Source organism: Falco naumanni, chromosome 10 (genome assembly GCF_017639655.2).
Source record: "Falco naumanni isolate bFalNau1 chromosome 10, bFalNau1.pat, whole genome shotgun sequence".
Taxonomy (NCBI): domain Eukaryota; kingdom Metazoa; phylum Chordata; class Aves; order Falconiformes; family Falconidae; genus Falco; species Falco naumanni.
Window position 1 is genome coordinate 32,621,454 of NC_054063.1, and position 26,659 is coordinate 32,648,112.

At 55.2% G+C, this 26,659-nt stretch overlaps 1 protein-coding gene across 4 annotated transcripts in view; it reads right to left on the reverse strand.

The window, feature by feature from the left end:
- Positions 1-26,659, reverse strand: part of PLCG1 (phospholipase C gamma 1) — a 48,879-nt gene that overhangs the window by 5,359 nt on the left and 16,861 nt on the right. For 2 of the 4 annotated variants that reach the window (XM_040609055.1, XM_040609053.1), the window contains exons 2-26: positions 20,881-21,033; positions 19,584-19,677; positions 19,006-19,053; positions 14,041-14,125; positions 13,115-13,198; positions 12,752-12,774; positions 11,483-11,555; positions 10,311-10,412; positions 9,431-9,549; positions 8,547-8,632; positions 8,096-8,216; positions 7,489-7,657; positions 6,960-7,082; positions 5,920-6,021; positions 5,500-5,687; positions 5,000-5,200; positions 4,415-4,534; positions 3,926-4,106; positions 3,510-3,587; positions 2,954-3,057; positions 2,617-2,713; positions 2,432-2,501; positions 1,432-1,589; positions 797-893; positions 122-346 (exon numbers count right to left, since the gene is read on the reverse strand). In XM_040609055.1, coding sequence (XP_040464989.1) covers positions 122-346; positions 797-893; positions 1,432-1,589; positions 2,432-2,501; positions 2,617-2,713; positions 2,954-3,057; positions 3,510-3,587; positions 3,926-4,106; positions 4,415-4,534; positions 5,000-5,200; positions 5,500-5,687; positions 5,920-6,021; positions 6,960-7,082; positions 7,489-7,657; positions 8,096-8,216; positions 8,547-8,632; positions 9,431-9,549; positions 10,311-10,412; positions 11,483-11,555; positions 12,752-12,774; positions 13,115-13,198; positions 14,041-14,125; positions 19,006-19,053; positions 19,584-19,677; positions 20,881-21,033 — 2,901 coding nt within the window. Of the gene's footprint in view, positions 1-121; positions 347-796; positions 894-1,431; positions 1,590-2,431; positions 2,505-2,616; positions 2,714-2,953; positions 3,058-3,509; positions 3,588-3,925; positions 4,107-4,414; positions 4,535-4,999; positions 5,201-5,499; positions 5,688-5,919; positions 6,022-6,959; positions 7,083-7,488; positions 7,658-8,095; positions 8,217-8,546; positions 8,633-9,430; positions 9,550-10,310; positions 10,413-11,482; positions 11,556-12,751; positions 12,775-13,114; positions 13,199-14,040; positions 14,126-19,005; positions 19,054-19,583; positions 19,678-20,880; positions 21,034-26,659 lie in introns of all 4 variants that reach the window. The other 2 variants (XM_040609054.1, XM_040609052.1) reach the window with 1 other exon arrangement.

Below are 26,659 nucleotides of genomic sequence, written 5' to 3' on the forward strand. Positions count from 1 at the left end.
CAGAGCCCCTCCCAGACCCTCTGTTTACTGGGACCAAGCCAGCAGGCATGCAGGCTGGTGGCTCGGAGGAGGCGCAGGGTACCCCAGGAGCCTGCCCACCCTCCCCGCCTGCTGCCCGTACCTGGGGTCTGGAAGTTGAGTGCTACCAGCTGGCTGCCGCAGATCCACATGGGCAGGGGGTCGTAGTTGGAGGAGTCGAGGCGCTGGCCCTTGGGGTAGATGCGGGAGAGCTGCAGGCGGTTGTATTGCAGGAACTTCTTGCCTTTGATCTTGTTGACATACTTTTCCGCCTTGGTCTCGGGGAAGGAGGACATATCTCGGTAACAGGCCCTCTCTGTGCCGATCTCTGGGAGGAGACAGCACAGTGTAAGCCAGGAGCACATTCCCTTTCCAGACGCTTCAACCACCCCACTAACACCATCCTCTCCGCCCTTGGCTCAAATACCATCAGGCAGTGCAGAACCTGCTCTGCCCCAGCAGGTGTTTGCTGGGTGCCCAACACTGACAGCTGAAAGCATCAAAACCACTCTCAGTGATCGGGCTTGACGGTCTCCAGCCCCACTCCCTCAGCAGCTGCTCTGGAGGGTAACAGATCCCAGCAACAGAGGGATGAGGAAGGGAACTTCCACCCTCTGGAGAAGGACATTTCCAGAGCTCCGACGTAAGCTGTTTCCAGCTTGCTTTGGACATCTGCCCTCTGCTGAGATCTAGCCAAAGCAGCACCTCAGGGCACACCGCAGGGTCTGTAATGCCATGGTGACTGCCTGTGGTGGCCACCAGACCAGCAGATGCTCACTCTCTTCATCAAAGGGCACCGGTCGGCAATAGACCACCAGCTCCGAAAGCTCCAGGGCAATCTTCTTCCTCCTCTCCATCATCTTCCCTTCAGAGAGCTGCCAACAGAGGGAGAATGAGGTGTCACGGCCAGGTGGGAGCAGCGGCGCTGGATAACCCAGCTCACCTGGAGTGGCCGCTCCTGCCCATGCTGTGGGAACCACTAGCAGGTCTGCTGGGTCTGCATGGTGGGACACCACGACAGCACCCATGGGAAGGGCCCTTGGTGGGTCCCACCTCCCATCTGGAGCAGGACTGGCACCGGTATCAGCGCAGGGCGGCTGTGGCCTTGTAGCTGAGCCTGGTCACCCTCCATGGATGGAGATTCCCCCACCTCCTGAGGCTGAAACACCCTCCGAACGGACCAGTCTTCCCAGACGTCCAGCCCAAAACTCTCAAAGCCACAATGCGTGGCCACCACCCCTCGCTATGTTGTCAAAGATCACTCTGGCTTTATCATCTTTGTAACTGCTCTGCCACTCATTGCAGGCTGCTACCTTGCCACCCTCCCACCAGCCTCCACCTGCTCCTCGACTCCTGGAAAATCCAGGACTTGGCAAGGAGATGTCTCCCCTGCCAAGGGCTCTCCAGACTCACCCGTGCATCAGCTGTCTGGGCTGCCTCCCGGATCTTCTTCACCCAGTCCAGCAAGTCCTCTTGTGTATCAGCTGCCACATCAAGGGACAAGCGTGACACCGAGGCCATGCTAATGGAGAAGACGAAGAGGCGGTTGTTCTTCCCCTCGGGGCGGATGGCTGCATGGGGAGAGGGAGCAGAGGGCAAGGTCACAAGCAGATGCTGAGCCAAGTCCTTCACACCACAGAGGGAGGAAGGGAGAGGACAGACATGGAGGGACTTTCAGAGATGCCCTGGAACTCTTCAGCTAGGAGATGTTCCAATTTCTGGTCATTGGAGGCCACAAATGAAGCCCAAGAAGCAACAGGTGAAGATGCAGAGTGTACCCCAATGGGCTGAGAAGCCTCACGGGGCCTTTGTAATACCTTCTTCCTCCCATTCCTGCATCTTCCTCCCACGCCTGCATCTTCCTTCACTCTGTGCCCTGAAGTGCCCAGGTGGGAACAGCCACCTGGAGCACAACGACCTCTGGGCTCCAAGGAGCTGAGGGACGGCAGGGAGCTGCAGACCCAGCTCAGCCAGCACCCAGGAGCCCCAGAGCCTGCGGCAGCCCGGCACAGAGGCTGGACCACACGTATGCAAGGGAGTACAAATCCTTACAGAAAAGAAGGAGCCTACAAAATTGGTCTGAGCTCCCTTGCCCGTGGGGCAGCTGCCCCCGAGAGCAGGTTCCAGGCGTGTTGGAGTGGCTTCTTAGCAGGACCCCCAGTGCTCCTCGGCTGCACTCAGGCTGCCAGGACATGCCTGAGCCCCAAATCCCAAGGCACCCTCCGTGCCGGGAGCAGCAGCGGAGTGTGTCACCACACGGCAAGCACACACATGGACTGGTGTTCGCTTGCAGCAGGCACAGGGGTGCCTAGAGACAGATGGAGACCGAAGCCCTTTGGCCCAGGAGATCCACAGACATTACGCAATCGGGCTGTAAGACCCTCCCTGTTCTCCACCCCTCGCTGGCACTCACCGATCTGGCAGGAGGGCACATCCAGGACACCTCCGAGCAGGTCTCCCAGGGGGCTGTTCTCATCCAGATGCTGCTGGGAACGAAGCACAGGCAGGACGGTGCTGGGCAGTGCAGCCAGGCCCAGGGGCTGCTCACATGCACCCCTCCCCACCACCCCTCCCTGCTCTGCTCAGGCATAAGCTCACCTCCCGCTCTGGCTCCAGGCTACTGGGACCAGTAATTTCCTCTACGTAGTTGGAAGGGAACCACAGCTGCTTCTTGCCACCATAATCTCCTCTCCACCTGGAAGAGAGGGAAGGGGCAGTGTCAGCACCCACCGTGGGATCCCAGAGCATCCTGGCTGGGGGTCACGGGGGACAGGCAGCTCCTCCATCATCTGCTTTTAGGGCTCGTGGGGCTGTGCCGCTTGTGGGCAATCCCCAGACAGAGCCACCCCTAGAGGGGAGACACCTCTGTATGGATGGTAACACCAAGGTTTGACTGTGTCCCCGAGGGAAAAAAAGAGGCTCAGGACCAACTCACCAGCCTCCTTCCTGTTTCTCCACGTTCTGGATGATGGCGTTTTTGGTGAAGGTGAGCTCGTCCTCCCGCTGTGCCTTGTAATCGAACAGGGCTTTGACTGCGCACTGCAATGAGGAGGGGTCCCTTGAGGCCGGGGAGCAGATGGACACATGGACAGCCAGCCCGTGGGGTGAGAGATCAGCTCCCACTGCAGACGGGTTTGCTGCAGGGGCTGTGAGGCATGTCGTGTGCAGGCAGCATCCAACCCTGCTGCCAGAGGCTGCCAGACCCTAGTGACCCTCGCAGAACAAATCAAGGCACACGTTCATGCCAAACCAGAAGTCACAAGCGTGGTATGGCCCTGCACGGGCACTTCCCTTTGCGTCGGAGCCACCGATGGGTTTGCTTTGGAGCAAACAAGAGGCAGCCCAGGCTGGGAACCTGCAGGCTCAGCCTAGGGCAGGGCTCCCCTTCACAGGCTGGAAAGGTGCGCAAAATAATACAGCTCTTGGAAACCAGAGACACTTGCTAAACCCTCAGGCCCTGCAGGCTGTTTCATGCCAAGCAGTGAGCATACCTTGAAGGTGGGCATGGGGTTGGCTTCCACGTAGAACCCGGGGTGGCGTCCCTCGTAAAGGGCTCCGTAGTCCGGCTCCTGCGGAAGCAAAGGGCCAGCAGTTACAGCAGTGGCTCTGAAGGAGAACAGGCCCCCTACCTTGGGGGGGTAGGGAGAACGCCCCAGGGAAGGCACAAGACCAAAAATGATGCTGCACGCAGCAAACATGCCCAAGCCCATACTCCCTGCTGACCTGGGTCAGGGGAGCAGCAACAGATTTCACTCAACCCAGTGTTTCCAACAGGGCATGAAGCCCCAAGAGGTGTGGACTGGGAAGCACAGGGATGGCTCACACACCACCCCTTCAAGGCACCAGCTCAAAATGGACCTGTCCATCACCCCTTGGCTTAGCTCTTCCAACAGCCACCCACACTCACCGCTGTCCCTATCTTCTCCAGCGTCTCCTCATTGATGGGGTACCTCAGCTTCATCTTGCGGTACAGTGGGTGCTTTTCATAGTAGCTGATCAAGTCCACAAGACTCTCGAACTCGGAGTTGCCAAGCAGCACAGTCTGGCCCTCCTGCTGCACTCGGCAGTGTTTGATCTTCCCTTCTGCCCTGGCAGGTGGAAAGAAAGAGAGAAGCCACTTGGCACCTGGCAAGAGAAGGTCTCTGCCAAAATAAAGACACCCAAGCAAAAGGTGCCCTGGGGCTGGCTGCTGAGCACAGCCATCTCCCATCAGCAGATGGAAGATCAGGGTCTAAAAGGCTCTCAAGGGGCTATAGGATTTATCCAGGGCCATCTAGCAGTGAGAAGAGCTCTGGGAAGCCTGGTGTCAGGCTCGCAGTCCCTCTCCTGCTCTCCCACACACTGCAGCATCCCAGTTCCACCCCCCGCACCCATCACCCTTCTCCCCAGGACACACCTGAAGGAGATGGCGTAGGAGCTGGGCTCGCTCCTCTTGCGCACCAGGAAGGCTCCGTCGCGTGGCACCCTCATCAGCATGTGCTCGGCTTGGGCCCGGGTGAGGTTGGCGTGGTACCACCTTTCAGGAAAGACATGTCACCATGCACAGGTCTCCACAGCTCCAGCTCACCCCACACCGCTGCCATGCCACATGGCTTCTCCTCCAGCCCCTACAAGCTGCCTGACTCCTCGAAAGGAGGCCAGGGAGCCCAGATCATCGTATATGGAACACTGCAACAGGGCTGTCTTCTCCTTTCTGGGGCAGGCAGGAACAGAGCCATGTGGTGATGCACAACGTGGGCGAGGGCATCCCAACCAAGCCCGGTACTTCCCGGCTTTGCACCAAACTTCCACAACAACCAGCTCCATGGACAACGAAGCTGGCCCGTGTGGCTGCTGTGACACAGAGAGCTCAGCAGGGAGCAAGTGGCAACCAGAGAGCCTCAAAAAGGAGGGAATGACCGAGGAGAGATCTGGGAGGGCTCCCCATGAGGTCCTATCTGCCCAGCGGACATGACCCACCACCTCCAAAACACACACTCACTCTTTGCTCTCATGAGCATTGGTCTGTGGCACGGGCTCGGTCAGCCTCATCTCAAATTCGTTGCACCTCAGCGGCACCTCCTGGTAGTGGGTGATGAGGTCGTACAGGCTGTCGAACACCAGGTTGTCGGTCAGGAAGAACTTGGGGCTGCCGGCATCCTGCCGCGAGTGGATCCGGCAGTGCTGTACCTTCCCGTTGCGCCTGCAGAAGAGGGAGGGGGTAAAGCAGGGTAATCCATGGAGATCATGCACCTGCCGCGGGCACAGCTCCAGCCTGGACACAGCATTCCTGTTCCACAGGAGACCCACTGCGCAAGGATCCCAAGGGACCCGACCCTTCTGCACTGGGACAGCGAGTTGACATGATGCTGGGCCACAGAAGAGGGGAAGAAACCTGCTTGCAGGCCACCGGGGAATGGGACCCCACCACTAAAGACAGCGTCAAGATGAAACTACCCCAGAAGCGACACAGAGCAGCAGGCTGGTGCCTGTGGCCCTCACCAGAAGGAGAGGGTGTAGTCTCCAACAAAGGTCTCGCTCTCTCTGACGAGGAAGGAGCCGTCGGGGGCCCCCGTCTCGATGCAGTACTCCGTCAGCAGCCGCTCCGCGATGTGCCGCCCGTCGCGTCCCGCTCCCAGCTTGCCGTGAAACCACTTCTCCGTGGAGTGAAGCTCGGTGCTGTTGCTCACCTGGCAGGGGGAAAAGCCACCGTCTTGGCTTACTGATGGCAGGCTCGTGGTGCCGGAGTCTGCCCTGCTTGGGGTCTTCCAACCAGGACCAGGGGGGTTCTGAAGCAGCTCCCACCCTTCCCGCCACGGGATCTCCCCCTGAAGTCAGCTGGCAGTGGAGATGCTCAGGCCCTTGGGCAGTCAAGTCCTCTCCACAGGGGCACAACTCACCATCATGCAAGGGAGCCCTCACCTCCTTTTGCTCTTCCTCATCCTCATTTCCTTGGTCACTGGTTGTCTCCCCAGAGTAATAGATCTTGCTGCTGGTCAGGACAAAGTAATGTGGGTTCCACTCCTGGAAGGAAACAAACTCTGGGCAAAGAGACCCCCTGCGGATCCACCGAGCTGGCCCACCACCCATCCATGGGTTCATCTCTTCCTGATCAGCACAAGCAGTGAGGGGTGATCAGGTTTGCAAAGGACAGTCACCGGCAACACTGATTTCTGTGGAGTCGCAGGAGCTTCCAAGACATCCCCCAGATCCAAAGCATGATTTATCAGTAGCAAAAAACCCCAGCATGTGGTAGCTCTTACACACAAAGTGACTGCAGATCACACTGCAAACGTCCCAGCATGTGTTAAAAGGAGATGACCAAATGAAGAGCAAATCAATGCAAAAAGAAAACACTCTGCATGGATTCAGCACGGGGGCTATCAGAGATGAGGATATCAGGGAAGGTTATGCATTTTTACCATTGCACTTCCCTATTTTCCAAAAACCTGTTTTGTTTGCACATGACTTTGCCTGACAGATCCTCAGCAAAGCAAAGCAGCTGAAGAGGTGGACTGCGTATAAGTAAAGAGACACACTAAAACGAATGCTCGGCGCTTTAGAAAGCAGAATGCTCATTTAGGTGTGTTAGGTGTGTAGGCACTTGGTAGGAGGCAGGCAGGTCTAGAAACGCAGGCCATCGCTAGAACTTACTGCAGCAACAGATAACAGGCTATACGGATTACACAAGAGCAGCTGCAGCGCATCAGCCCAGAGCTCCCTCTAGCTCAGCCTTCTGCCTCTAACAAGGGCCAACAGGAGATGCCTAGGGAAGAGCACAGGAGATAGCCAGCATAAAAACTCCCCCAGCCTCCAAAGTCTCCTGAGAAACAGGATAGACCAACGGCCTCTCAGATCGTTTGCACCACAGCCCTTCCAGCACCACGCAGTGCCTTGCGGAGTTACCGTGTCGTTTATGGAGCCCACAGAGCGGGGCCAGGGTGACAGCAGCAGAGACATACGTGATTGATGGGGTCTTCCAGGTAGAGGATCCCGTTCTTGATGGAGTTGCTGATGTCATTCTCTGAATACATGACAGACGTGGGTAGCTCCTCGTAAGCACTGCCCTCTGCCAGCTTCTTGTGCTGTGGGGCGAGAGTGGTCAGGCACGGAAAAGCAGCATGGATTTCCTAGTGAACAACTCTCAGATTCCAAGTCTGCTGCAGTGGGTCCCTCCAGATTAAAAGGACCCATGTGACAGAGATCACCAAATGGCTCTGAAGTCCCACCCTTTGTTCCCAGAGGCGATTCCTGCAGCAGAAATACCAACCTCCCCCAAGCTCTCCAGAAAGGCAGAACTCAGGATGCTGAGCTCATTTCCCAGCAGCTCCTCTGAAGCAAGAGAGCTCTTTGTCTCCAATTTGTTTTAGCACCAGGTCTCCACTTCCAACCAATCCCATCCAGAAGTAAGGGGCTGCCCTGGGTGCCCACCCTCACCCCATCTGCTCCCACCCTCTCCAATTAGGAGCCTTGCTGGGGAAGGGAGTTCACCTTGATAAGGATCTTCCTCTTGAGCTGGTTTGGAGAGGGAAGGCCGTCAGCAGAAATATCTACTGGCTTGGTCAAGAGCATGTCCCCAAAGACCTTCTTGAAATTCTGAGCCATGTTTCTCTGCTGAGCAATGCTGCAGTGGTCCTCAATGGACAGAATGACAGGGAAACTGGGAGGAGAAAAAGCCCTCAGAACCAGCATGGCATCTAGATGGAACTAATGCCTTCCAAATTCCATTTCAAAAACCTAACCTCTGTGCCCTCAAAGAGCAGTGTGCATCAACAGTGATCTGTGCTGTCCTGAGCATTCTGTGCAACCACCCTACAGCAAGGTGTTCCCACCGCTGCGCGCAATGCACAGAGGGGAGGACTGGCAAAGTACTGGGGTTTACCAGAAGCTTTCCCTCCCACAACTTTTTTCTGGGAGAAATCTCCCTTTGGCTGGGAGGTGCAACGGCACACTTTCTTCCCACCGAATCCCGGGCATGTGGTCTTGTGCTGGATCTCCAGATAAAGGTGGGCTTCACCTTGCTACAGTGTTGGCTCTACCCTCTCTCTGCTTCCCTGGCAGCTCTGCTAGCTGAAGTCCAGGTCCCTGCTGTACTCACTCAGAGGTGACAAAGGCATGCTCCTTGATAGTGACCAAGACGTCAGAGAACTTGATCTTGGTGGTTAAGGTGTGTCCATGGTAGATGACTGGCATCCCATCAGGACCGTCCCAGCAATCCACTGAAAGAGACCCATGGCAGACACTTAGCTCAAGGGCTGGAATACAGGCAGGACATGGACATGAGAAGGACTGAAGTAAGCGCTGCTGGGAACCACACTGGATCCCAATAAGGAGGGAGATGAGAGTCCAGATCTTTCTGTGGAAGCAAAAGCTCAGGCACATACCCCCCAGCCCCACAAAGGAACCAGCCACAGGCCTTTCGGCACATCATGGTGACAATGCTGCCACTGGCACACCAACCTTCCACCCTGCCTTCCCCACGCAGCCTTCCCCACCCAAAACAAGCGATCACGACGATGGGGACAGAAGGGCTGGCCCCGGGTACTCACACTCGATACACCGGCATCCCATGCGCAAACAGCGGGCGTACGCCTCCAGCGAGGACTCGCTCGAGAACTGGTCCCCTGTCAGGTACCTTTCACGTGAGAGAACACATCAGCAAGGCAACGCGCTCACGGCAGCTGCGGGTGCCCGCCGGGACACGGCAGCCCTGCCTCTGCCATGTAAGGGGTGGCAGCAGCGACGTTCCTCCAGACCTGCCACCTTCCCCCAGCGGGGGGTTCAACTCTGCCCCTACTGCAGGGGGCTGCAAGCTCGGCTCTGGGGTCCAGCCTTTCTGCTAGCTCTTGAGGTAAGCCTCACAGAGCGATGGCAGCGTCGGTGCCAGGGAAAAGCCCCCGTACCGGGCAGAAGCAGCCTGAGAGCAGGGTTAGAGCAGCTCTTGCAGGCAGAGGGGAGCTCGCTGCCTGCCCCCCAGGCTGCCCAGCTGGCCTGGGCTCTCCATCCTGTACACCTGGGCTAAGGTGCTGCGACTGCAGCCCATGAGCGGGCAGCACAGACAGAGCCCGTCTGCAAAGCGAGCAGCTCCTGCAAGATTATCCTAGCAGCACAGAAGGAAAATGGCCAGTTTCAGCCTGCCAGATTTTTATCATATTTGTCCAAAGAGGCTGTGGAAGGTGACATTGCTAATGGTAAGAAATCAGTCTGTGCAGATGTGTGGTGCTGACAATGTCTGAGCAAAACATTGATGGTTAAACAATGGAGGGAGGATCGGGGCACCAAGAGGAAGGTCTCTGATGAGACTGACCCTGGTTTGGAAAAGTCTACTTGACCCATCACTGGGATTGGGCAAAATCAGGAGAATCCCATCCTGGCAGAGGGGAAGAGGACGCCGGGAGCAGAGGTGTGGAGAGAGCCATCCCCTAACCCTTACGTGTTGTGTGAGGAGGAGATCCAGTAATGCGAGAGGGGGTTGTTCATGTTCTCCAGACACACCATGTCCAGTTGCGAGTTCCAGACGCTGTTCTCTTTGGAAAACAGGAAGGTGAGAAACTGCTCAGGAAGAAACAGAAGCGTGTTAATAGTGCCGAGGAGCTGGTGCTGTAGTTTAGCTTCACACACGACTCACCCTCCACACCAGCAGCCTCCGAGCATGCGGCTATTTTCTAAGCTCAGCGCAGACCGACCAGAGGCAACCAAGACAGCACACAAGCTACCTGACCCAGCACGCTTGAGTAACCACAGCTTAGGCATTGCCACCTATCATCTGAGCTGCGCCAAATACCTACGTACAAATCCTTTGACCCAGCTGCAGATGAATTAATTGCTCTGCATTTTATTTTGTGGCTCACGTGACAGGCAATAGCTCACTAAAGCCATGTGGGTCAAGGAACCTTTGCGTGGGAGTCAGTCCAGAGAGCCAGTGACATGGTCATCTCTGGTTGTTTTTATTCTTTTGTTTTCAGCTCTTCTTGCTTTGAGAAGACCCTCACATGCCCCAAAGGGGCATTAAGCCAAATGCAGCCCCTTTCCTCCTCCAAACGACCTGCTCGATGAGCACTCCCAGCTGCACACATTCAGCACGGGGAGAGCCCCTAAGCCTTTCCTTTTGCCAACCCCTCGCACCCTTCTTGTGCAACGTGGTGACCCACCGCATTCACCTCATACAGCACCGCAGCTTGCAGGAGCTGCAATCCCCTAAGCATCACCACCCTGTAGCGAAGACACAGACAGCAGAGCCATCACTCATCGCACCCAGGATATCACACCCTCTCCACCCCACTCCACACACACTAGCATTCAAGGTGTCTTACTTCATCCAGAGTGAAATAAGGCTCGTCGATCTCCCTCAAAGGGTCTCTCAGAAAGTTGAACATGAATTCCTGTACCTGAAGGGCATCTTCAGCCCAGAGCTCCTGCAAACCCAAGAGAGAAAAAAAAAAAAAAAAACCACAAAAATTCAGAAAGTGCTATTCAAAACCATGCACTACTCATCCAGCTAGAAGCTTTAACAATTAAGGAGGCAGTTTTTAATGCAAAACCGTCTCTGCCAGGAATTCAACTGTCAGCACAAATGCCGGATAGCACGTAACTGCAGAAATCTGCCCTGTTTCTAAGTGGTCTTCATTTTCTCAACGCTATGCATTTTTCTCTCCTTTGCACACATCTGCCATCCCTCCTCCTCCAGCAGCAGAAGCCAACTCCTTTTGCTCCTCTCTCTCCCTGGGTGTCTTTCATTTGGCCATCAAAACAGTTGCATCTCCTTGCTGGTTAACTCTGCTCGCTGCAGACCATGGGCATGGAGGTGGCAGAGGGGACGACGGGGGCAGGGGACGGGGAGGATGGTGCAAAGCAGGAGGCCCCTGCTCTCACATGTGGCAGGGCAGTGTTTTCGCCAGCCACCCCCATCCTCTTGGAGAAGAGACCAGCAACGAGATGGGAGCCTGGCAAGAGTCAAATTTAAGGGTCTGCGCTGCCCACAAATGCACTGCTTGCGCCTGTGTGCATGTCCAAGCATGCATGCTGTGCTTGGTGAATGACCTGAGGTCACTTTTAAAGGGAAAAGTCAGCAATCGAATCAATCGGATGCTCCTCAGGAGCTGCTGAGACCTCCCAAGTAGACATGACAGACCATGACGCTTCGGCTGCTGCAAACCTTCAGGAACCAGCCAATGTCACAGGGACTGGGTAAGTCTCCACGGACCAGTTCCTCCCTCCTGGGACCTCTGCTCCTCTCAGACCCTCTGCTCTTGGTCCCTTTTCTGACCAGGGTACCCAGCTCAGGCCAGGTTTACCCTCACCAGTGCTCCCCCTGCATTACCTCCTGCTCCAGGAAGGATGCGCTCAGGTTGTGGCCGTGCCAGGCAGAGCACCTTACGACCGAATCATCCCAGCTCCACAGCCAGGCTACCCTTGGAGTACTGGATCCCTACCGACACCAGTGCCTACCCCCTTCACCCCTCCTCTGGGTCTGCGTTGAGCTCACCCTCTGGTACTCCACCAAGAACTTCTGCAACTCCATCAGCGACACCCTGAAGTGCTCAGACCTTTCTCCACCCCTGACAAGCAGAGAGAGAGAAGCTTTGGTCACTCATGCAGCACATTACCACCAGCTGTTACCAGCATCATGTGAGATGCCATCCACAACCACCATGGCACGTGCAAGCAAGATGTGCCCCGAGCAAACAGCGCTGTGAGAGCAGAGTGGGATGAGCAGAGAGAGCTGAGGAGGGCAGGACAGCAAACACACAGCAGCTGAGATTATACATCCACATCTCAGAGCCAGGGACTGCTCCAGGAGCCATCCAGGATTCACACTGCCAAGGGCACGATAACATGAAACTCTGGTGAATGGCAGCAAAAATCATCAGGGGGACTGACTTGTGCAAAAAAAAAAAAATATCACAGAGGGTCTGTCTTGTACAAAAGTGAAAAGAACTTACTAGGGGGAGGGCAGTCCAGGGGTGATTGTAGACAGGACAGACCTACAGGTATCCAGAGGACATGGACTCAAGGAAGCAAGGCAGGGAATAAAGGAGGGAAGTTTGTAGAGGATTATATCAAAGAGACTTGTCTGTGAACGTACCAAGCCATAATGGATAGCCGAGGGCTATGCTGGGGACTAACACCAAAAAAAACCAGAAATGGACCGGGCAGCACTGGCTGCCCTGGGCAGAGGGATGAACCAGCTGGTCTGCTGAGGTTCCTGCCAACTCTTTTCTATGGTTATAGGAAAAAAAAGGAGGAAACCATGGGGAATTATCTGGACAAGTTAACACTCTTCAGCTTCCATATCTAAATTCAAACTCTTCTTATCAAGGCTGAGATGTGCACAGGGCAGGGAAGGGCTCAGCTGGCCGTGGTACCACCGGCACTGCCCGGAGAGCAGCCAGAGGGGAATGCACTGCGCACAGTCTGCACAGCCCCTGGTGCTGTGGCCAACCAGCCCCAGCCACGAGGACCACCTCTGGGAGATGGCTCAAGGTCTGACTCATTCACATAAACCAACCGAATGCTTCTGGAGGCGGCTGACCTGAGCTGGATCTCAGTGGGATGTCTGGGAGGAAGAGAGCCCATACAGACCCAAGCTGAGTGTCTACAGCAAAGATGCTTATTCAAATGCAAAAACACAAGCAGCACGGTGGCAAGAGGTACACAGCATGCCTCATCCCCAACACGCTGCTGCAGGCACCAAAGCATTTTACGAAGCAAAAGAAAACAGCCCCCTCCCCAGAAAATACAGAGTATTATCCACCTTTCTAGGAACGGGACATCCATCTGCAAAAGAGTAAGCACAAGCATTAGGTTTGCACTCAATCTCACCACCATATGTGAAAACACAAATTGATCGAGAAGGTAGTGGGGGCAGCAAACCAGCGCAGGGCAGCTCAGCTTTCCTTACAGCCATTGCTCATCCACCGCCCCCCCATCCCCAGCAGCCCGTGCTAACCAGCTTAAAGCAATAAATTCTTTATTCCACATCATCCGTGGCCCAGAGGTAGGAGACAAAAGCTATTAGCTGAGGGCAGCAGGGTTAAAAAGGCAATTAAGAGGGAAGGCCCAGTAACAAATACAGTCTCTCCCTCCCCTTCCCAGCCCTGGAGAATTCAGCTCTTACCATTTTCTGGGCGCTGAACATCAGGCTGCGGTACAGCTGTGCAAACTGCCCGTATGTGATATCCCCGTTCCTCTGCTCCACATCCTGGGGAAAAAAAACCCAAACAAAACACCTGAGGTTTTACAGGGGCCACAAGCAACTCTGCATGGCCCAAGGAGTATCTCCTCTCACCAGGATTCCTGGGTTAAAAAGCAGGAGGAAAAGACCAGAACCTGGCCAGACTTTGCCTCCTACCGCCAGCACATCTCTGCTGGGGCCAGAGGGACCCTGAAGTGCCCAGGACACAGGCACATCCTAAACCGAGTTAGGCGACTCCCCAAGCCCACCCACATAAAGGCATCGCAGCGCTGATAAAAGCATTGCCGCTTACTTGAATAGCTACGAAAGGATTATTTTAGATTTTTGTTGCAGAGCATCTAAAGTGTCTGGAAACTGCAAGACCTGAAGTGCACGCTCTCCTCTGGACACAGCTCTTTGGTCGGGGAGCCCAGTGCTGGTGGAAATGGCTGGTCATCACGGGACAACCCTTCATTCAGGGGTCTGCAGGGATGCTGGCAGAGCCAGCCACCCATCCCTCAGGGGCAGTGGGTTGCAGGACCTGACCTCGCTGCCTGTCCTCCTGCACTCTACCCCACCAGCACAAAGCCCGCAACAGGAGACAGGAGCAATGTGGGGAGTGGGGGAGGCAGGATGGGGTGAAGAGAGGGTGCTGGCCACAAACAGGGCAGGGTGCAGCACCCAGCGGGAGCTGGCACCTCTTCAGTCGCCGCCGTGGGTGGGGGCCCTCCCAGGAAAGGCTGGGAGCCTCTGCAATATGCAAACGTACTGTGGGAGTTCAGCCACCACTGGGTTTTGTTCACAGGCAGGCAACAGACTGCCAAGGGTCCCCAGTGCTAACTGGGAGAGCAGAGGAGTCAGACACTCACCGTGAGTCTCTCCCGCAGGAACCTCATGTTGGGGACCCGGTAGTTGACCTGAGACAGCATGTTCTTCAGATCCTTGGCGGAGATCCTGGCTCGGCAGGGGAAAGAGGGGAAACACGCTCAGGAGGTCTGGGAAGGAGGGCTCTCACCCTGGGACCAGGACACCACATGCACGGAGCAGCCATGCCCAAAGGGGCATCAGCTGTGATGCACAAGGACAGATGTGTGACCCCCGAAGGATGCAGGATTGGGATGAAAGGCAGAACAGAAGAACGTTTTCCACTGAACCCTGCATCCATGCTGCACGTGCGGAGCAGAGAGAGGTGCTGGCATGCCAATGGGAACTGCAGACACCACTCCTGCAAGCTCCTAACACTGCAGGGCAAGCCCCAGCACCCTCAGCCCACTCGAGCCGATGCCACAACAGGCACACAGCACCTGCTGCTTTAGAGGAACAATCAGGAAGAAGCATTTTTCAAGGATCTGTGTCCCAACATGGATGCTGGGTGACCAGATTCCTTCCAAAACCCACTCCCCGGCCTGCAGAAGGAGCTGGAGGAGGGTAGGCTGCGAAAGGGGTTTGGACCCAGCTAATTTTATCCTAAAGAGAGGAAAAAAAGCCATTTTGAGTGTTTAGCCACAGGCACAGCACTGCCACGTCGTGCTCAGCTGCACTCCCCCAGCCACTGCCACACGCACCACTGGCACGGGCAGCCGGCGTGGCTGTCCTCCCCCCGAGGCCATTTGCACCAACGTGCCCGTTCCTGGACCAGGAGGGCTCCGGTGCCAACCCCGAGCAGGACCCCAGGTGGGCAGAGACAGACCTGGGCTGCCCCTGCCTGCTCTGGCGTTGTCCCCCCATGGGGCAACAGCCCTGCAGCGAGGAAGAATGTGGATGCCTCCCATCTGCAACATGTAAGAAGCTGAAAGGTCTGTGTGCAATCATTTTCTGGCAGCTCCTCCCTTAAAAGCAAGTCCTCCGAGTCCGCCCCAGCAATCACAGATGCTGCTTTTGCCCCCCACTGCGTGCGTGGGAGCCCAGGACCCTCCAGGATGCTCCTCCGTCCCACAAAGCGTAGGGCAGGGCTGACCCTGGAAGCTTACAGCTTTGGGGTGCAAATATAAGCGTGCCAGGGCAGATGTCCCACGCAGAGGTTTTAACCCAGGCGCACACTGTCACCTGCAGCGATGCGTCTCTTTTGGCTCTTCCCTGAAAACAGGGTGATCTCAAACCACACAGGAGGAGGAGAGAGCCCCAGGGAGAGGGAGAAACTGGCTGGTGTCAGGCGCTGCGGAGACCAGTGGGACACAGAGAGCCCTTGTTTCTGGGCTCGGAGCCACAGGGGACCGGGACGCACGCACGGCCAGAGCAGGACCTGGCCCAGCTCCCGTGCGGTGGCCAGGGCCAGCACCCGGCCAAGACTGTACAGGCAGCGTCCTGCCACTCGTTGGCAGGACAGGAAAAAAAAAAAGCTGACAAATGGCACCAGCCCCCCCTCCCCTCCTGGCTGTGTGAGCTACAGAGCCAGCGACACGCTCTCAGCACAAGCAGCAGCTTTGGTTATCTCCTCCCTGCACCTCCACCTCCCCCAGCAGAAGAGTTATGCCGGGGGCTCAGGGCAAACGTTTTGGGGAGGGGAGCCTGCCCTTTCCCTCCTCCAACACACCCAGCTCCATGGCCACAAGCAGGGTGCTGTGCAGCCCCCAGGGCAGGGGGGTCCCAGCTACGGGGTCCTGGGTGACAGGGAAATTAGGTGATGTGGGGGGGAACGAGCCAGCACATTGGTGGCTCACGAGAGATGCTCTCACACATCAGGGACCACAGCATGCAACAGCTCTCATGGGACTCCTGATGGGACACCCAGAGTATCCAGGCCACCCAGCAGCAATCTCCCCTTGGTGGGAGGCTGAGACTACAAAAAAGCTCTTGGGAAAAGGGCAGGAGGGGCTGCAGCAGCCGGCTGGAGACCCGCTGGAGCCAGCGCCTGGCTCTGGTGATGCTGGACTGCTTCACAGGGAGGTGTGGCACCATGGCACTGCTCACCGATGTGATGGCACCAGAGGAAGCGAGAGCAAACCCTGTAAAAGCTGTTACCGACACTTCCCTCTCCGCTTCAGTAGGAGGATGGGGCACGGAAGGATTTTATTTACTGTGTTTTATTAATGAAGTGTTGGCGACCTTGGATAAACAGCTTGGTAGTATTTTGAGACTAGAAAGTAAAAAAGCAAATGAATAACTTCTTCTATGGAAGGTTTTTAAGGTTTCATGACAAACAGGCCAAAGGACAGATCCAGCCCTCTCACAGGGGATGAAAACATTCCCCCCTCCTCCAGCCTGTAACGGCTCCCAGCAACGGGCAGCTCTCCTAGCTAGAGGTGAAACAGTCTCCCCCACAGCAGTTAGGAAAAAAAACCCCAACATCCTGTTATCCTCCTCTTTCCACCTAACCTCCCTTGGAAAAACAAATACCCGAAGGCCCAGCAGCCAGTGAAAACAGCCAACATCTGCCGGCATGCTGGAAGGTACGCACAGGCACCCAGCCGGGAGAAGGCGGAAAGGAAAGGGTTCTGGCGCAGGAGGCTGGGGCGCAGGGTGAGTGCGGGGTCCATGAATGCCAGGAATGATTTCTTCAGCTGCCAAAAACCTGCCCGTTCTGGAAAGGACCAAGGATGATTTGCAAAAGAAGTGGTTTGAAAAAAAAAAACCCACAAAGCAACAAAAAACCCCAATTCACTGTTCTCTTTTCAAACCCATTTCCAGACTGAGAAGTAAAAGCAAAGAGCCCAGCGACACCAAAGTTAACGCTGAAATGCCTCATAAGGGGAAAGATTTCATCTGAGAGATGTATGTGCCCCATAACTTCTGCCCCTACTTTGCAGAAAACACATGATGCTTGTAAAATGGGGAGACCCACAGTCTTCCCACATTGCCGCTCTATTGCTGTTTTGCTCCTTTTGCTGCCTGGGCTGGAGCAGCAGCTCTTCCAATTAAGCAGTTTACACTGAAACCTCTCCCCTTGATTGACAGGTAAGGAATATACTCTATTTTGTTACCTTAATTCTAAATGCTAATAGAAAGATGAAATTAAGAAAAACAAAAAGAGAGATGCAACAGGCTGCCTTTCAGCTCTGCTGATCATGCCTCGGGCGGATGAATCTATACATGCGATTTCTTTCGTCCTGTCAGGATGCCATTTTATCAGTTTTACTGTATAACCAGGTGAGAAAAAAGGACCAATCTTTTCCATTTCTCATGCATTCATTACCCAAAAGCCCCACGCAGTCACCCCTGCACCTGTCTCAGTGCTCTCCATTGCTGAATTATGAAATACTTCGCTCTGTCACCACTGAAAACCAGTACACTGCGTATAAAACCGAAGCCTGGATTTGAAAGGTGTGTAGCATCTGCAACAGATTAAAAGCACCACTCTTTCCCTTTCTGCTTCTGCTAGCTAGGATTTACCCCTCCTCCACAAAATCCTTGTGCACCCAACGGTGCTCTCGCCACACCACGATATAAATCATTGCAAAAGCCAAAATGTCCAATGCAGTGGGGTTTCCCCCATGCGACACACTCCGGCTCTGCTCTGAGATGCAGACAAGTCGCATTTAACCCCTGGCAGTCCGACAGTGGGGCCATCAGCCTGTCCTGGCTGTCATGGAGCAGCACTCTGCAGCCGGGAGGGAGGGACATGGTAGTGGGGACCAAAGTGGGATGAGGGGACCTGCTCACTTCTCCTGATAAGTGTGGAGCTGGGATTTTTGCCTGCCGATCCACAGGACTGACCTGTCCGACCACAGTCACCCATCACTCCCCAGCAGCATCCCCCTGGCACAGACAGCCGGGTTTGAGGGTCAAGTTTTTTGGCAGGAGCTTTGCTGCAAGGATGAGAAAGACTCCAGGGCTCGGGGTGAAACGTGGAAATCGATAGCAGTGCGAGATCAAATGTCACCAGCGAGGACCAAGCGGAGGATGCGCTGGAGCACAGGGACCTGCCCGGTGCTCTGCAGCGAGCCCTGCCTGGGCACCGGGCACATACAGGGGGCAGATGGGACCACTGCAGCCGGGGGGCACGAGCTGATGTGCAAGTGATGTCCCTGGCACTGCCCTCTCCAGATAGGACTGGAGGAATCCCCCTACCCCAAGGGAGCACATTAACGAGGAAATCAATGCAGAACGGTTAATGGGCTCAGTTAACATCATGGGGGAAAAGCACGTCCCAGGGATGAAAGGAGGCAGATAACAGCACCTCGGGAAGAGAAGACTGGCAGCGGCACACGGCCAGGTAAAGCAGGCTGTGGCAGCAGTGGCACAAAACAGAGCATGGTGGAACTCGCCTCCCTGACAGGCAAACGTCCCTTCCCTCATCCCTTCACGAGGGCTCATGACCCAATTCCCCTCCCTTACCTCCTTGTGATGGGTTCAAGCATGACGTTTCACCTGCTAGGACATCACTAAGTATCCACCCAAGAACCACAGCAGTAGTGGCCCTGCTGCAGCCCATCTGCCTAAAAGCCAAGCAGCAGGATGATCCATGGCCTCAAGGACCTCAGCAAAGGAGAATAAAACAAACAGGGTGAAAAGCAGCAAACACAACCCTGTTCAGCCCTGGTGGGGTGGCCAGAGCTGCCTGTTGGCTCTTTGGTGTCACCTTCCTTGGGTGATGCCAGCTGGGGGTGAGGGTGTTTCACAGCTATGGGCTCTCAAGGTGTTACTGGGTCTGAATAGCTGGGAAACAGGTCAGGGAAACAAGACCATTGTTAAACGCTTTAATTCAGCAAAGATCAGCCAGGGAAGTACCGGGACTTCGATTTAAAGTTCCTTGAAAATGAAAATTAATAACCTAAAGAACCCAACAAAAAGTCCAAAGCGAAGGCTGAGGTTTCAAGTCAAAGGGAAACCTCCCTGGACCAAACCCTTCTGAGAACACACACGTCTGTGCCAGCGAGCGGTTCCTCTCTTCTTACCTGTCTTCCCGGTTGCGATCCAGCGAGTAGAACTGCTTACGGAGCCACCTAAACGGAAAGGCACAAACACCACACGCTTTTGCCCCAGCTCCTTGACAAGAAGCCCGTTCGGTTTGCTGCCGTCTCTGAAGATGCTCAGCACCACGCCACCCACTCCCACAGCCCTTCTTCCCACCAAAGAACTCTGCGCCCCTTCCAGGGTGAACCTGCCCCCTTTAAAACTGTCTCTGCCTGGAAATGGGTCCACAGTTAAGACAAAAACCCAAAAGTCTTCTCTTCTACGTGCCTCTGCACGGAATTGCTACAGATAATACAGGCTGCACACCCACAGGAACATCTGCTTTGTCATAAAGCTCCTTTTCCCTGCACACATAAGAGATGGAGCTCTGGCCACAGACGATGCTGTGCACCGGGTCGTGTGATGGAGCCTCGAGCGCAGAGGCAGGAGGGCCAGGTCAGCGTTGCTCAGAGAGGGAAGGAGGTGATGTCACTGTGCTCACCTTTTTCTGTCAAAAAAAGGACAGAAAAGGGGAAAAAAACAAACCCAAAGAAGTGCAGAACAAGGACAACTCCCTCACCTTTCGATCTGCAGAGGAGTGGCAGCCCTCAGAGTGTCTGCCACCAGCCAGTTCAGCCCCTTGATCCACATGTTGACCTCATCCTCGGAAGTGGCTGTGGAAAGTGCACAGGAGAAATGGGAGGAAGGGACGCAGAAGCTGCTGACCATCCCAAACTTGTGGACTATCCTCAGCATCTTGTATCCCCTGTTCCTTCCTTCATCCCCTTTCTGATAACAGCTCCCTGCTGTGCAGATGCTCTGGCTGGCTCCTCTCTGTGCCGGGCTCCTGCTCCCCTCCCGTGGGATGTATGTGGCTGGCTGCAGCCCTTGCCCCTGCACGTCACGCTCTCTCCTCCCTTCAGTCCCCGAGAGCCGGGGGTTATCTTCACCCTCAAGCAGTCATGCTCTGGCTGGCCTGGGTGACAGGCCACCATCTGCTTTGGGAAGGTGTGCTAGCTCCTCTGTAACCTCCCTGACAGCAGCTCCGTCCTTTCTAAGGGCAGAGGCTGTCCCTGTCCCCATGCCCTGCAGCACTAGCCAGAGGCAGATTTGCCACGGAGGTTAAGGCATCAGCATGACCGCCTCCATCACAGCATCACCGCCTCCATCACAGCATCACCGCCTCCATCACAGCATCACCGCCTCCATCACAGCATCACCGCCTCCATCAGCGCCCATCTACGGGCCCGTCTACAAGCCTGCGCACTGTTAGCAGAAAAAGATTATCGCCCATCAGCTGAGCTGCAGCCCGTCCTCCACCTGAACAGGAGGAGACTCAATAGCATAAACCTCGTCTCCTTCAGTAGCAAAACATAAGGATGGCTGCTCCAAGTCCAGCTTAAGTCAACCGACAAGTGGCCGAGGAAAGCTGAGACCAACACGGCAGAGGTACCCAGGCTCTGTGAGTTACCGTTTGGCACTGGCAGCGTTTTCTCACTCAGAATTGCACAGCAAAAGTGAGCAAGATTTTCCCCTTCACGTGTGGGGCTGGTTACCACGACGCAGCTGATGAACACCAACACGCCAAGCTGAGATGAACCACATTGTCCAGCACATATTTGAACTAGGGGCTTTAGTTCACCCAACTTTTGGGTTCACCAGGTGAATTAATTGACTTAACTAGGGCTTGGATGTGTAACCCTTCAGGGACCGGTGTCACCTTCCAAAGACACCTCCTTGGTGTGGTAAGAAGAGCACCTACCCAAGGATATGTTCTAGCTCACCATGGAAGGATGCATCGGAAGTTTGGGACCTGTGGTGATGAGGTGCCTGCCCAACCCTCCCCTGGCACAGCCCTGAGGCCACGAGTGCTTTACCTTGCAGGCTGAGGGTCTTCAGCCGGAATTCTGTGCCATAGAGGACAACGAAGCAGTGAGACTGGTCTGGTCGGAAACATGGATCCTCCTGGTACCGGTCAAAATCACGTGAATTTTTTCCTGGACGGATCTCTTTGATTTCACGAATATCCACTAAGAGAAAGGGAAAACAGAAGGGGAGTTCAGGGAATTTCAAGCTATTCACAAGAAGATGGAGGAGAAGGAAGGGTGGGCACAGATAAAGAGGTTCTAGCCATCTGAAGAGCTGGATTACCACCCGTGACATGATGGCAGACCCAGGCATGGCACCGTGGTACCAGGCTTTGAACAGCAAACTGCGTTTCCCTGGCTATGCTGGAAAGCAAGGATGGGACAGCTGCCCCGGCCCGGGCAGAGAGCTGCCAGACATCCGAGGTCAGTGGGCAGGTGCTGGGGACGGTGTCGTGCAGAGGGAACAAGCCACCATCACAGCAGCCTCCCAGTCCTCCCCTGCCACCGCTGATGGCACAGGCTGTAGAGGCACCCAGAGCTCTAGCACAGCACCACCAGCCTGGTCCTCAGTACAGCCACAGGTGCCCAGGTCCTCCCAGAGCAGTTGGCCACACTTCTCACCTTCAACAAGCCCTTCAGGAGCCCCAGCTTGCTCCTCAACCTTCCAAAACAGCACAGAGATCCTACCACCTGCACATCTCTCCTGCCGCGTGCATGTGGTTGTGCACACACACAAGCCTGCAAGCACAGCCCCACTCTACCGGCTCCCTAGGAAGCCCCCCCAGCCCCTTTACCTCCGTGTCCCCCTCAACAGCTGGGTACCCCACCGTGGCAATCCCCAGGCGTGACGAGCAGAGGGCAGCGCTACCGCTACTGTAAGCTCCTTCGCCCTTTAGCTTCACACTCCATGCTTTCCTCTTCCTCCACCCAACACACACCTGCAAACTGCACTTCTTTTTGTCTTTCCAGGCAGCAACATTTTGTGGTGTTTGTTTTTTTTTTTTAAAGCAAGCTTTTCTACAGAGGTGAACCCTCTAAGGGCACAGCCTCCTGCCCAGTTAGATGAAATCCTGTTTGCAGCTACCACATCTTACAAACACCATGGATTTAAGATCCGCTCCTCTCCAAATTCAAGTTAGATACTGAAACTTGCATTGATCCTTCTTTTAAACAACTTGATGATGCCCCTGCCTCCTGCCCCGCTCCCCACTTTCATGCTAATTACGTATGCATTTTCTGGCATCTCCCCAGCTCCTCTGAGCACCACCAGGATGCCCAGGGCAGTCCCTGCCTTCATATATGCTCCATCTTCACCAAGAAAACTCTGTCCTTCCCTAGCCAAAGAGGGACAAAAAGCTTAGCACCTCTGGGTGATGTTCAGAAGGCCACAGAAGAAAGCACAGTACAAGTATCAACCAAATCCAACCTCTGGAGATCCAGCTGTGGTGGATCTGCCACAGCAGCTCTGGAGCAGATTTGACTGCAGTAACCACCCCACCCCCCATGCTTCCAGGCAGAATCCCCCTCCCCACCTCACTTCCAAACACCTTCCAGAGAGAAAACATTTGAAAAAGCATGAAAACCGCCCAATCTCCAGAGATCATTTGAATTAGAGACACCACTAGGGAGGTCTGGTATCAACAACATAAACATATGCAAGGTGCTGGTCAGAACCAGAGCTGAGGGAGGGGGATAACAGCTCAGGGCTCCCGCCTCTCACAGCTTTGTACTATACACGAGTCCCTTGGACTTCATTTTATAAAAACTGGCTTATTTTTGAACCTGTGGCAGCAGCAGAGGGTGTTAGGGCCTGGCTGCACATGTGAGTGGTGAATCCATCAGTACAGCTCCAGCATCCTGGCAGCTTCAGCTGTGGCTCAGGGAGAAGAGCAGCAGGTAACTCCAACGAGCTGCCTCAGAGCTGGCTCCTCTGCAAGGGGCAGCTGTGAGCATGCCAGAGCATTAAATGCTGAGCAAGGAGAAGGAGCTGAAGAGATGCTAGTAAGGGAGCATCTCACAGACTCCCTCCCCAGAGGAAATTCTGGGAAAAGACTCTCATTGCCATAGAACAAAGAAAAAACAACAGCAGCAACAAGAAAGAAAAAAAACCTAAACCAAACCCAAACTCAAGAATCTTTGCTTCCTGGAAAAACAGTTTCTTAAATGCTCGGGGGAATCAAATAACAACATTTCTGAGTCACGTTTCCAAAGTAGATGATGCTTCTGAGCAATGTGGGACGGAGATTACTACAAACCTGGCATGTAATTCATCCCAATTAAACTCCACTTACTGCACTCACTGTGGATCGACTCGTCTTTCATTTCAATTTACTGCAGCTTAAAACTAGACAGAAATGTGACCTGCTCATTACCCACAGCAGCCGCCGACAGCACTGAACTGCATCACGAGAGATGATGCTCGCTCCAGACGAACACCACAGCAAGCCAGACACAGGGCCTGACTTTGGGGAGATGTTTAAAAGATGCTTAAATCCTACATGAGGAATGCGAGATCCTCTTGTGATGCAGTTCAATGCACCCAGTCACTGTGGGTGTGCAGGTGGAGATGACGGCAGCCTGCTCATTGCCTGACACGGGACGTATGCAGACTGACCACCGCAATAACCCGCCAAAGCTCCTCAACTCGGGACAAGAGCACAGAAAGACCGAGTTCCTCGGGGCTGCAAAGGGAGGACGGACAAGCCTCCTACCATAAGCAAGGGTGTGACTTCTTAAGGCACCGCCTACCCTTTGGAAATGAGCTGTCTGGAAGTTCAAACATCAGCGTGCCCTGCCGTAACCTGCCCATGTGCTCACATCCTCAGCGACACAGCACGCTGGTTTAGCCCTTACAAACCCATATCACAGCTCAGGTCTCTGCATCCAGGACACGCACATCAGGGCTGAAGACTAATCCTGCCTTTGAAGGATACAGGGCTTGACCAATGCAGTGGGAAAGAACCGGCAGCTGGGTTTTCATGGTAGTTTAGCAGGCAATAACTACCGAGGGAAGGTGCCAAAATATTAATGGCCTTCCCTTGCAGCATGCTGCAAGCGCCTCGTCTCTGCTTCAGGATGCTGCCGTGTCCTATGTCCTGCACTCACCTTTCACTGCACAGAGCACCAACCAGTGGGTTAGTAAGTAAGTAGTAAGACAGAGCTATTGTTACAAACTGCATACCTAAAATCCACGCAACGGAGGGAGCCCCGGAGCGAGCAAGGTACTTATCAAAGACAGAAGCACGCAGGGAATTCCTAGGGCGAAGGGCAGCCTCTGCGCCCGGAGGGAGCAGGGTAAAAACCTCCAGCCCACGCATGCTTGCAGCTGCTTGCTCATCTCTCTCATCCTCCCAAACATGCCTGCGTGTGCCGGGGAGAAGGCAGTTCAGGGTTTGGTTTATGCAGCCCTCTCCTTGCCGTGGAGCAGCAGATCAGCCTCTCGAACCCCACTTTCTCTACTGACCTCAAGTACCTCCCTGGCCCCTTTGCAGCATGGAAGGAAATGACTCTTAGCAGGAAGCCCAGTAAGCACAAATGCCACCATCCCAACCAAGCAAATGCCGAAATGTTGGTTCCCTGCACCAGCCCTGCCTCCATCCCACCGCAGGTCCTCCCTCTGCCAGCGCAGGACCGGGAGCCACCATCCACAGGGGAAGGAGAGACGAAGACATCTTGCTATAGCCCAGGGCTTGCTGGGATTTTCTCTGGCTGACCTTGCTCGTGTCAGCCCCACGAGACACTGCGGCTCCTGGGGGTGACCCCAGCTTTGCACAGCACCAGTTGGGGCCCCGCTGCCGCAGGAGCATGCAGCCGAAGGTGCAAAACCTGCCCCGGGTGGGTTCTGCAGCCTGGTCTGAGCGCTGTTCCACCTCAGCTTTGCTACCAGCAGAAAGGCTGCAGGCAAGCTTGCAACCAGCTTGCAAGCCTGCAGGCAACCGAGGCAGAGCCTCACAAGCCCCATCTCCCCCTGCCCTGCCTCGCACTAACTCCTCTCCCCCACACCGGGGTGCCACTCTCCCCATCCTCCTGCCTGTCCCCAGCACCGCCAAGGCCAGGCACATTATTCCAGACAATAAGCCAAACTCCAACCCATAACTATTTCCATCGCAGTGCGCAAGAACGAGCCCCAAGTCAAACACAGCCACCTCTGCACACCCCTGCCACCCTCCTGCCAGTAACCAGTAAGCCCAGCGCCTGCAGCTATCCTCCCACCGCTGCCTTCCAACCCCCCCCAAGCCTGCTCCCACCACGGCTGATGATGATCCCACATGCCCAGATCTGCCCACCAGCACTTGCATTTATTTGGGGGCAGAGCCCTGTGGCTTTGCAAACCTGTAGAGAGGGCTGCGGGGGGAGCCCGGACCCCCCCAGGCAGACAGGGGAACCTGGCAGCCAGCCTTGAGCAGGGAGTGGAAATTAATACAAAAGAGAGGGCAGAGGAGTAGAGGCGAGCTGGAAGCACAGCAGAGGTTCCCCACGAGCGCAGTGAAGGGATAACTGCAGAGCCCACGCTGGAAGTGACATCCAGTCACCAGCAAGGTCCCCACGTGAGTGGCAGCGTGGGCTCTGTGACAGCAGCCCCAAGTCCCACCACAGGTTTGCACCTTGGGTCCTTGCTGGGAAAGACCTACCAGGGATGTGGCCAGAGACACCAGATGAGCATCTGGTGGGGCCCCACCACCGTGGGTCACGCGTGCCTGGGCCACAGAAGAAGTGGCAGGTAATCCAGGATGAACCCTCCAAAGATCAGCAGCCTGTCACCAAGGTGAGCCACATCTCCTCCCCAAGCTGCCCTCTCCCAGAGCACGCTGTGGAAGGCAGCGGTCACTGCAGAAGGTAGAAACTGGTCTTCATCCCATGTGGACAGTGGCAAGAGGAAGAAGAAGTTGGTGCCACAGCCATGGCTGGGGTAGAGGGAAGCTCTCTGCTGGAATATCAACCCTGCTGCAGCCTGGCAGGGCTGAGATGGCTCAGCGCAGGGACCAGCAGTAAGCAGGGACGGATGAGCAGCAGATGAGACAGGATGCCTGGAGCGTGCTGGCCATCCTCCAGCCATCCTCCAGCCCTCCCAGGCAGGCGTGCAAGCAGTTGCCAGCAGAGGCTTGGCAGGGAGGCTGCAAAGCCCATCCAGCCCGGAGATGCTCTAAGCTCCTCTCACATGCTTCCACGTTGCACGCTGAGCTGCACCGTGGCTCTGCCAACAGGTTGTGCCCTTCACAGCCTCCCAAACTTCCCCCCAGCCGACCACCAGCAGAAAGGCTTGGCCCTCCACTTGCCTCCAGCGCTTAAATAAAAGGACACGGTCACACTCCTGGGCAAGGAGCCTTCCCTTCAGCAGGAGCGGGTTGCATCAGAAAGAAAAAGCTGACCCCAGATCCACCCTCCACACCGTTTAAGAAAAAAAAGCTTAAAAAAATTACCCTTCTGGTTACATGAAAACCAGATCCACCCTTAAAGTAACTTAAAACCAAAACTTCATCCAAGCTTCATTTAACCGCTGATGGATGGAGTGTTGTAACGGGCAAGGATAAGGACACCCTGGAATGGGCTCCGAGGGTTGCAAAATCTCCACCTCCAGAGGATTTTTGGAAAGATATAAAACTGATTAAAGAAAAAAAAGCTGGCAAAAGGAGGGTTTAGCCCAAGTTATCTCCTAGGATGGATTTATCAGGGACAGCCTCCAAGAAAACACCCACTGCTTCAACAAGCATTGCTCAGTGCATGTGTCTCCCTGGGGACAAACGGTGTAGTGACAGCCACATGGTCACTCCCAGCCCAGCTCCACCTC